Source organism: Antrostomus carolinensis, unplaced genomic scaffold, assembly GCF_000700745.2.
Source record: "Antrostomus carolinensis isolate BGI_N321 unplaced genomic scaffold, ASM70074v2 scaffold51798, whole genome shotgun sequence".
NCBI lineage: Eukaryota > Metazoa > Chordata > Aves > Caprimulgiformes > Caprimulgidae > Antrostomus > Antrostomus carolinensis.
In genome coordinates this window covers 1-11,649 of record NW_010333297.1, presented here as the reverse complement: position 1 = coordinate 11,649, position 11,649 = coordinate 1, and the positions used below count along the sequence as shown (strand labels likewise).

The 11,649-nt window shown below is 35.8% G+C and overlaps 1 protein-coding gene across 1 annotated transcript; it reads right to left on the bottom strand.

Annotated features, from left to right (window-relative positions):
- Positions 1 to 1,218: 1,218 nt before the first annotated feature.
- DDX18 (DEAD-box helicase 18) lies at positions 1,219 to 11,641 on the bottom strand (the record flags this gene model as incomplete). The annotated part of the gene is made up of 13 exons (XM_010173808.2): positions 1,219 to 1,361; positions 2,017 to 2,194; positions 3,548 to 3,604; positions 4,332 to 4,445; positions 5,172 to 5,324; positions 6,333 to 6,494; positions 7,396 to 7,535; positions 8,658 to 8,772; positions 8,859 to 9,058; positions 9,170 to 9,270; positions 9,730 to 9,865; positions 10,406 to 10,543; positions 11,596 to 11,641. Coding segments are annotated over 13 exons (1,683 nt in total), but the record flags the coding sequence as incomplete, so codon positions are not given.
- Positions 11,642 to 11,649: the final 8 nt, after the last annotated feature.

The window sequence follows — 11,649 nt, the reverse complement described above, 5'->3', positions numbered from 1 at the left end:
CACTGATGGACGTGCATTTCTGAAATACTATTGCCCAGCACCACTGCAGCCTCATAGGAATAGTTAACCTACTACTACAAGGGTAGAAATATGAAAATAATATATGTAATAGTTACTTTACTTCTGCCCAACTTAAGTATCTTTTAGTCTCCATGTTTATTGTTTGCAATCTGTACTCCAGCCTCTTCCATTTCAGTCCTTTGCACTTCTCCCTCAAAATGTCCTTCTATTATATTTATACCCCATTTCACTTTTCTCTTTGCCAAGTCTCTCCACCCCTGCAATCCTCTCATAGTACCTTTGACTCTGCCCATCACTGATCTCATAAACTAAGACTAAAAATCAATTAACTTTTGTAATTTACAAGATGCAACTGCAAAAATTTTCACTGCATCAAGGTTATGGAGCATTTAAAAAAAAATCTGGGCCGAGTGCTTCAATTTATGTAATCTGCTTTTCTTAATTTTCTTTGCATATTCATAAGAGACACAGTACCAGAGGGATAAATTCAGACTTAAAGAGAACATGAAGGAAAACCAAACATTTCACTAGAATGTTACCATTTTATCACATTAAAAGAAACAGTATGAAGCACGTCCCAGATGTGGTATAACAGATTTTGTTTTAATCTTGCACACTGTACCTGCTATACAGACATCATGACTGAAATTAATCACAAGTTCATACAGTCTTAATTATTCAAAAGTACGTTCTGTTCTAAAGTTTTCCTATGTTTTTCCGTATATTTGATGAACAAAGTTGAATTCTGTAGCATTAAATACACGTGATTAGTGATTCATGTGAGCAATTTTTTTATCTCACTGTAATGTGTCCTTGCATTCTGCCTACTCCAAGAATTTTCAGATGCGTGCATAGAAAAAAGGGTAAATGAAAAGCAAATTCTTCTATAAAACCTGAAAGTATTTTTTCTTTCTTTAATAAAAAAACTCTGTTGTATTGACGTAAGATAATTATATCCAACTATCTTCTTCCTTAAAACAAGCATGGCAAAATTAGATGGCAATAATCTCCCTTTCTAGCTTTAGTCTCCCTTCCAAACAGTCTTTGTGAACTGAACGATAAAAGATGTTCCCAGAAACAAAACCATAAAGAGCCCTAAAAATGTGACCAAAGCAGTTGAAATGGGAAGTAACTGTCAGATGGTTTTGGTCAAGGCAGTCTATTCCAATGCCATAAGCCACTTTAATGAATGTATGATTAACGAGAAAACTGACGATTGTCCGATTTCTTGCTGATGTTTTTGAAGATTTTAGCTTTGTGGACGTTCTTTGATTTCTGGTAACCAAATCCCCCACCTCCACCTCTTTTCTGTAGTCTTCTGCCATGGTTGCTGTTCACATCTGGAATTTTATTGGTTAAAGAACATAAAAAGCAATAATTTGAAATATTGGTATTGTAAAAAGTATTATAGTAAGTTAAAAATAAGAGCATTATACAAAAATTTGAGTTGCATAAATACAGGAAAAAATCAGAACTTTGTGCCTGTGGTTCTAAATAATGCTTTTATTCCTCCAGTTGTCCAACTAAGTTGGCCAAAGTACTACTGCTTCAAATTCCATCCACTGGCAGGTTTGACAGTAATCTAGACAGTCTTCTATTTCATGCTCTTGCCCCTCTATTTCAATATTCCATGATTATTAAGCTTAAGCACATACCTTCCAATGAAAACAATTCTGCATGGAGAACATTACTCTAGAACGTGTGCAATATTCCAGTGTCTGCTACCCTGCAGCAACTGAAGCTTGTACATGCACTAAAACACCAATGTTTGAAAGCAAATATTAAAACTGCAAAAATTGCAATTTAACATTTTCCTTGATAAACCACCGTTGAAACGTGATGCATTTATATAAGTAATAGTAAAAAAAAAAAAACAAAACAAAAACTAAACCAAACCAAACCAGAATCTGAAGTGGCATAGGAACTTCACTAAGTTCCATTTAACATTTATAAAGCAGAAATTCAGCTTTGAAACACTGCAGTATAAAAGGATACTGAGGTCAACAAACGGAGGAACTTTAAAACCAAATGAAAGGCTGACTTTGGGAAGATCCAAGTTATTGACATTATAGATCTGCTTCAGAGAATGGGAGTCATACGCTCTAATGTAAGCTTTGTATGCTTCCTGGGCTGACTTGTGTAGGAAGTAGTTCTTCTCAATCAGTTTCTCCAGCTGGTGAGGGGGGGAAAAAAAACCAAAACAAAACCAAAAGACATACCAAATTATACTTGTAACAACTGTATAAATTATATTCAAGCAGATTATTTACTGTCTGAGTTGCAGTGATATTCACTATTCACTTCAGCAAAGTTGCCCTGTGACAGAAAAGCTCATGTACACACAGAGTGCTTTTATAAACACAGGGACAAAAAAACCTGAAACTGAATTACAGTACAAAGCCTCAGCAATAGGAAAATTTACAGAAATATTAAATCAGGCTGTCTGTCCCAAACAAGTCAATCAAGGAGTATAAAACTGCAGCCACACCACGAAACTATGTGTATTCAGAATTAATGGACAATGACAGAAATACTTTTAAGTCAGACATCTAAACTGTACCATGCCACGTAATTGTAAATGTAGTCTTATTTATTATGGTGCAAATACATTGTCAAATAAGCAGTATTAATTCTAAGACAAAAATGCAGATGCACTAGTGTGGACTGAGACTTTTTTTTTATTGTGGGCTAGTTTCCAATACTCTTTAGATCCAAGTGTCTCATTTGATGTTTAAATACAGCATAGGAAAATTAAGTTACAACAGACATCATTACTTCCTAATTATTCTTAACTAGGAACCTCTTTCCTTAAGGACTGTCTTCACTGCTTCTTGTACTTGCTATTTCAAATTTAAGCTACTGAAAAGAAGCTTTACAGAGCTCTTTATCAAAAGAATGATTCACAGAACTAAGTAACAACAGAAATTGACATCTACAGAACTACCTACACTATTCTATCAAACTCTGTGCTCCACAGCTATTTTTGTAGCACAAAACAAGTTTAGCTGATGCTGGGCTTCATTAACATCAGCTAGTTAAAAATACACCTGGAGCACAGAGTAACATTTCTAAGTGTTGGTACTCGATCTCTTTCTTCACACTGAAGTCTGAGTAAATCATCTTATAGGACATAAATGACTCATAATTAATCTGAACATACATAACTATTCATTAAAAGCTACTGAAATCCTGTTTGCTATGCTAAACAGTAACATTGTTCAAGAGTTGAAAGCAGGTTTATATCACTGTGGTTTTGTGATGCAATGTGAAAAAACAATTCTTACAAGCAAATTGATGAGACTTCAGTACTAGATATTAAAATTAATCTTTGATTTCTAAACATTTTATTGCTTTCCTGTCATCAAGGGACAATATGGCCAGAGGATTTACTGCACAGTACTGATCAACAGAAACTTTTCCAAACAACAATAAATACTTTTAAACTGCAGTTGTTATAGACTAACATTCTCCATGTAAATTATCATACAGATATCCAGAGTAGCTGTTGCATAAAGTCATTTCATACCTGAGACTGGATGTCTGAAATTTTTGACCAAGAAAATTCAAATTCACTTAGTGGTACCTTAAGAAAAAAAGAAATAAAAGTATCAAAATTACTTATATTATGTAAAGAGTGAATGTGTTTAAGACTGAAGACAAAAAGACCTACTAGATAACAGAAGATTCTTTTTTTTTAGTACCACAGCTGTATCTGTAAAGTGCCTTTATATCAATATGCCAGCATTATAATTTCCTTTAAGCTAGAGTACCAAAGAAGCTCAATACAACTCTTCTACCTCTTCAGCTTTTGCTTTAGAAGCTGTGTCACTTCAGTTACAAGTGGCAAAACTCTGTAGTCTAAACAAGCCCATACGGAGAGCAACCAAGAAACTATGCACAGTTCTACCACGTTACAACGATGACATGTAGAAGGCAGATACACTCTTCTTGGAATTGAACAAAATGCAACTGACTTTTTGAATAGAAAAAATTAAAACTGCAGAAACAACATCTGGGTTTTAATTTCCTCTCGATGGTCAAGCTCCCAGTGTCCTTCCACAGAGAGGTCACAGGAAATTATTAATTATTTTTTTTTAATAACACAAGTTGCACAGTTTCAAAGCAACTATAAATAACCTCAGTATTACCTCTGCGCTGCTGATGTTAGACTTAAAGTTAGATGTTAAGTATTTTCTAAGAAACAGAATGTTTTTTGCTTAAAAAATTAAAATGTTTGATTAATCATTACAGTTTTTGCCTTTAAAAACCTGTTGCACAGTTAAAAAAAAAAAATCTAGAGAGAAGTTTACCCTGGCTTGTTTTAGGTAACGAAGAAAGCCCAGTTCTTCTGGTCGTAAAATGAGCAGAGCGTGTCCTCTACCATTTATGCCTCTGGCAGTTCTTCCAACACGATGAATATATTCCTTTTGGAAAGAATCAGAAAGAGCAAGTCAAATCAGTCTTTCAAACACATAATAATCAAAGAACTCCACAAAAAACCTCCAAATTTAACATTAATTTAGTGTAATGCATCATCCACTATTTTTTAAGACTTCTTCTTAGCACTGACACATGGATGAGGGAAACCAAGTGCTGAAGATATAATTAGGCTGAGAAAGAACCCCTGACTAGAAGTATTTTACCTTTTACTGAAGAAAAAATATCTTAGTCTGCTGTAACTGAAAATTAAATTTTGCTTTTGGTATATTTGCTCTGTATATTGTCAAAACTTGTGAGTTTTTTGAGTTTACCTTATTTACACTGGGTATTTATTCAAATAAGAATACTGATTTTTAAGTAAAAATCAAATTTCCACTGGAAAAGCTGTTTAGGAGACTCAGGGATGCATATGTAAACTCATACACCTCCTGAGAAGTGTTTTGTTGTTTAGCTGATTAGATTTTAAATTAATTTAACAGCACAAAGAATAATGTTTTAAAAAGCAACTCCTGAAAAGGTAATGAAGGTCTCAGCTAGGTGCAGCATTTCCTAAGAGCTGGTGGAGGGAAGTGGAAGAAATCAGCTGCTAGATACGAAAAATGGCTGAAGCTTGACCTGTGTAAAGCAACAGATTCGGATCTTCTCTGCAACTCTGCTTGTACCTAGGATATGATTTGTTGCTGTGAAGTTTCTCTATACCCTTAACTTACTTTTGGATCATCTGGAGGGTCATATTGGACAATCCAGTCAACTTCAGGAATATCCAGTCCTCTGGCAGCTACATCAGTGCACAACAGTATTCCAGATTCTGCATTACAGAACTGGAAAAATGTTGTAGTACGTTTGGTTTGTTTCTGCTTGCCCTAAAAGGAAACAAACACAGTTGCTGAAATGAAATTTGTCCTGCTTTTTTATCTGATTTCATCTAAAAAAAACCAAAACAAAACAAAACTGACAGTTTGTCAGTTTAAATCTCATTTCCCATTTCAAATATTACATCACTGCCAAAAATATAAAATAATGTGGGGCACTGTTCCATATCATGGACTTCTAGAGACCAAGAAGGACCTTTTCGTAGTGAAGGAACAACGTTACCACATTCAATAGCAAAGGGCAAGGTGAAATGGCATCTCTCAGAGGTTACACCCTATCTTCCAAAGCATGAAACATTTGGTTACATAAGCATTCTTTTCACGAGGGATGCATAAATACCTGAAGTTCAGAAAAAGGACATTTGCAAGGCTAGCAGTATGTTAGATAGACTACAGGTTTTTAGAAAAGAATAAGTACTTGTAACAGTTCTATCAAAGTATAGCAAAAAAATTCCCAAAAGAACAAAATGAGAAAGGACATTTGTGGTCAGTTTTAACTACTTCAAAAGCTTTCAGTCAATTCTTCCTCCTAAATTATGCATTTTGTGGTCTTGATCAAAATTTAAAACACTCATCCAAATAGTAAGAATTGGCATAGTAAAACCAAACACCACCCTGGCCTTAGCAAAAGCACCCAGCACTCCAGGGACTGGAATGTTTGGATTCCTCTGACAATAGATTTGCTCCACAAATTGTGTTCTAGTGCTTATGAAAGGCAACCCCTGGAAAAAAAAACAAAAAGCTTTCTCCACACAGAAAATAAATTAGTATCAGTGTTCAACCCTGGTTTGGAAAAGAGCAACATTAACAAGGCAAAGACTATGTTAACAACACTTCAACTTTATCTCTTTCCTCTACAGACTAATCAAGATGATCACCAGTTTTGTGAGCAGGGTATCTGTTTATTAGAAACTGGACTGAAATAAACAAGGCAAATGTAAGGTCAGTAACAACTTACAGGTACTATCAGATTAATTAATCAATTAATAAAATACTTACATGAATGGCCAAAACAGGCAGATCAATATAGTTGAGTAATTCATAATGGTACTTCACTGACATACAGGAGGAAAAAAATACCATTAGTTTCTTCTTCCGGTTCTTCTTGAGGAATGTGAAGAGTAAAAGGAATCTTTTTTCAGATGGACACACTACATACCCCTGAAAAATTTTAACTATTGTTAAATAAAGTAGTATGGCACAAACTTTTGGTTCAGCAATACAGTTAAATCAGGGAAGTGTTATGTTGTGAGACAAATATGCAAAATAGTTAATTTTTCCAGCTATATTGATTGGGACAAATAATTCTATTTATTGTCTGTCCCTCACCTTGGTATATGAAAAGCTCCTAAAGATGATGAACTGGGCAAGAAACTTACAGTACTAACTTGAAATATGAAGAAGTAATTTTAATTACTATATATACTAGTTAGTATATTACTTATACTAACTAATATAAGTTCAGTGAAAAGTAATTAGTTTATAGAATAAAAATTCATTTCAAGAACTTTGAATTACAGACATTAGGCAGGAATAAACTGCATAGGGTTCTTAACATTATTTATTATTTTAAGAATTTTATTTTATATAATTCTTGCTACCAGTATTACTCAAGGTAATACATAGCTAATGGTAATTTTATAACAAAACTCATCATGCCAACTGCACAAACACAGAAACTGCTGTGCAACTTAGTTTAGCTATTATCTGAAGCAGCAACAATGAAATACATCTGAAGTATATATCTCTCTAGTCAGTAATGTGGAAAATACAGTTAGAAAGACAACCAGAGCTTAGGTATGTAATACAGACAGGAATATACAAGTGTAAGTAACTATATTACTGTTTCATAAGGTTTTATATCATGTCCTGCAAACATTGACTGGATGCATGTAACTTACTATAGCGAGCAGACTGCATAAAGCCTCTTAGGCAACTGATAGCTCTTGCCCATTAGGATAGTAAACACCCTTTAAAACAGTGTTTGTACAACCCAGTTAAAAACACACAGGACTTGGGATGTTCACAGATCATACCCCTTTTGATAATAATTGTGTTTTACCTGTTCAAGACCATCAACTGTTGCTGTCTCCTTGTTATCATCAACCCCAACATACAGCGGCTCTTTCTTCAGAGAGATCTTTGCCAGATCTTCAACCTTTCTGGTTTGTGTAGCAGAAAAAAGCATCGTCTGTCTGCGCTCTGAAAAAATATTTATTTTGAAAGACAGCCTCAGTTTTTAAAGGAGAATTCAATTTCTCAAGACCATAAAGTCTCTAGCTGCAAAATTCCCTGAGCGAGTATTCTACTTTTTGCAATTAAATTCTAATTCAAACCTACAGTCTTGGAGCAGGTGTAGGAAATCTCCTGCCTGTCACCTCTCAGCTCAAATATATATTCTGATCCTGTAACATTTTCTTGTTACACAAGTACATGTAAAATGCAGACTTAGCCTGTTTAATTTCACAACTGCAAGAACAGTAGCAATTGTTCTTGCTGAACAACTGGTGCCACCATTTTTTTTTTCTATTTTGAAGTGTCTGTTTTAAAATAGAATTTCCCTCCTAATGGGACAAAACCAAATTAAACTCATGCAAAGTATCATTTTTCCACTTCACAAAGAACATGTCATTTTCCCACTCTTCCTTCTCTTTCTATTTTTAGCACTGTTCATTAACATTCTTCACAGGATGTTATTTATTAGATTTACACATCTGCATTTTAAACATGCAGACCTGAATTTTAATATTTAAGATGTGGAACCCCAAAATATTTATCACTGATTTTTTTATTTACTATTTCCATGAGGTTTTCTCTGCATTTTGATTGTTGACCATGAGAATGTGTTTTATACATCAATTACAAGGAATAACCAAATGAAAAATTTGGAAAATAAAATTTTAAGGTAAATACTCAAATAAACTTCCTTAATATACCGACTGTTCTTGAAGATATGAAGAAAATTCATACAGAAAATAGAAGACCTTTTTCCTTCTATTTAAGCCTTATTAGGAAGCAATGAATTGTAGGAAATAAACGGGCTGGGGAAGATGAATGACAGAACACAGATGTCAGCCTGAAAGTATCTTCTATGAACAGAATGCTGTCCCTAAAGTGCGCATGAAAACTGTGTCCTTCAGATAAATGACATTAAATAAAGTAATATATACTATCTACCAGGAAAAAAGGACCGAGTAAGACAATCACCCACAAGTGCATTTACAGAACTATAAAAATTAATGACTTCTCTTATAATAATTGAGTCATAAAGAAGACATAATGTTAGTCATGTGATATCCAGGAGAGACAGATTTTTTTTCTTACTTGGTAGAAGTTTTATGATCTGTTTCATTTCTTCTTCAAATCCAACCTCCAAGATACGATCCGCCTCATCAATTACCAAACACTGCAAGTTCTTGTACATGAAACCTGGGGTGTTCTAGAAGATTACCAAATTCAGAGTCAGACAGGGACAGGAGTTTTCTTGTTTTAATGATGCAGATTAAACATCAATATTTTATCTACCTGCATATGATCCAGCAGTCTTCCTGGTGTTGCTACAATGATGTTGATTCCGTTTCCAAGTTTCTGTGCTTCTGCTGATCGGTTACTGCCCCCCATTATCAGACCATAAGTGTGAACATGATGATTCATAAGTTCTTTAAGAACTCCGTAGGTCTGCATAGCAAGCTCTCGAGTCGGAGAAAGAATAATAACACCCGTTCCTAAAAACCACATAAATCGGACAAGAATAAGTTACAACAACTCATCCAATCTCCCTCCTAGCCACATCCCTAAACGGCTGCGCCACACAACTGTGAAATGAAGAGCCTTACCATTTCTAGGCATGAATTTTAACTTGTAGATGAGCTCTACTGCAGGAATAAGAAACGCAAGTGTTTTGCCACTGCCCGTTTTTGCAGCTGCTAAAATATCCCTGTATGCAGCAAAGTTAGAAAAAGAAGTATTTAGTTGACTGTACAGAGAAAAGAACAATCCTATGTTGAACAACATTGACAATGTGAAAACATAACATGGATTGATGGAAACCAGCAGAGTTGGTATTAAGAGCTCAGTGGCAGATGTGGTCCACAGCAATTGGTCATCATGTCTCTAGTGACAGTGTCAGATGAGGTCTTTGAGACACACTGACACCAAGGCCAGTGAAAACGGACTTCCCTGCTTTCAAAGCCATGTGCAAAGCAGTTTCCATGTATTTCTTCACATACAACACAGATATAAATTAACATAGTGTATTAATGTCTGTAAACATATTTAAAAAAAAAAACAAAAAACAGTTTAGCTGCAGAAAGCCACATTTCATGTATTTAGCTTGCTAGCAAAATTTACACAACATTTGGGGTCAATACAGTGATTAAAAAGATGTATTTCTTACCTGCCTTCCAGCAGCGGCTTAATACTTTTATGCTGAATTTCAGTCATGTGCGTAAAACCCATGTCACTTATTCCTTTCAGTGTATTCTCACTGACAGTGCCAGCAAGGGAATTAAAAGAATTGTCTTCAAACGCACCTGAAGCGAGGGGGAAAAGTAAAAAATATTCAAACTTATTTCTTCAGTCCTATCTGTCCTCTGAGATTACCCAGTTAAAACTGACCTAGGTGGGAAAAAAAAAAAATCAAAACAAAGGACTTTTTCTTGTTCCTTTCTACCATAAAATCCAAAGACATTGACAAAATACTCTGTATTACTGTATTCCTAGGAATACTACACAGAGCTGCTAATAATGAACATGAATGCACCACTTCACCTGCCAAATTTATTGGTTGTCCTCCTCCATCTTGCTCTTAATTGACTTTTTCCTCTACAGTTAATATGTGTGCATATATATTTTAAAACAGATTTTTCAGTGGCAATTTTAAGACTAACAAAAGTGTGTATATCATGCAAATTTCAAAGAACAGTGAGTAACAGCTCTACAGCTGCCAGTGTCAGGTCTGCTGTATTCAAACACCTGACTTGTAAAGCTAATTTGAAAACTGCAACTTTCTCCGGCAGACAGCGTTAGAACTTGGCTTTTTGCACACCTATGACAAAGGGGATGCAAGATACCTGTTAGACCTAGTGGTAAACTGGGCACTTCATCCTCCTCCTCCTCTTCCACTTCTTTCTCTCCAGGATCCTGCTCATCTTCATGCTCTACCTCCACAGATTCATCTTCCTCAGTTTTTGCTTTTTTAGTTTCTGTATCTAGAGAGTTATTTTACAAAAGACAAGTCAGTTAGAGGTACAAAGGACATGTTCATCAATAAAATTATCCTTAAACAAGTTACAAAAGTCTTTCCTATCTGTAAAGCAGACACTGAGTTTCCAACACAGCCTGTGCTCAGGACAGGCAGAACGTTCATGTCTCTGTTCCATTTTAAGTACCTGAATCCTCTGAGCATGAACATAACCACGACAAAGATCAAATACAAAAAAGATACAAGCTTCAAATATATATAAGTGGGGGTGGGTCTGTTCAACCAAGGAACAAGTGACAGGGCAGGAGGAAATGGCCTCCGGTTGCCCCAGGGGAGGTTTAGATTGGATCTGAGGAAAAAATTCTCCACCCAAAGGGCAGTCAAGCATTGGAACAGGCTGCCCAGGGAGGTGGTTGGAGTCACCTTCCCTGGTGAGATTTAACAGACAGGTAGATGAGGTGCTGAGGGACATGGGTTAGAGGTAGAATTGGCAGTGTTGGGTTAATGGTTGGACTTCATGATCATCTTAAAGATCTTTTCCAACCACTGTGATTCTATGTGTATCTGTATGTATATATGTAAAAATATATATAAAAATCTAGCAATATTTGCGGGATGCATTTTTTGGGGTAGTTTCCCAGTCAGATGTGGCCAAAGGCTGGATGCATTGCTAAGAAGGTGTACTCTGTGGACATTCAAGTACAGAAAGCACTCCTCTGTCAAAGCTCTACTTTGAAAGACAGTCTGTGTATTTGCATAATAAACAAGCCAAACATCCAGACTTCATGTTACAAACCAGAATCCTACGGAACAATTAAATTGGTTGCTACCAGTATAGTACATATTAAAGTTCAAATATTAGTGCTGGAATAAGAAAACAGGTAATACTGAAGCCCTCCAGGGCTTTAGCACGCACACCAGACCCACAGCCCACACTCCTCACGCCGCCCAGCCCACAAATCCCCTCCCGCAGGGCACAAAGCGAAAGCGGGGGCTTTCTGGGGTCTCCAGGAATAACTCAGCCCTGGCAGACAAGCTGTGTCTGTTCTGATAACGCACCATCTCCCGCATTAGCCGCTGCTTTCCTCTTCTTCTTCTTCTTCCTCTTCTTCT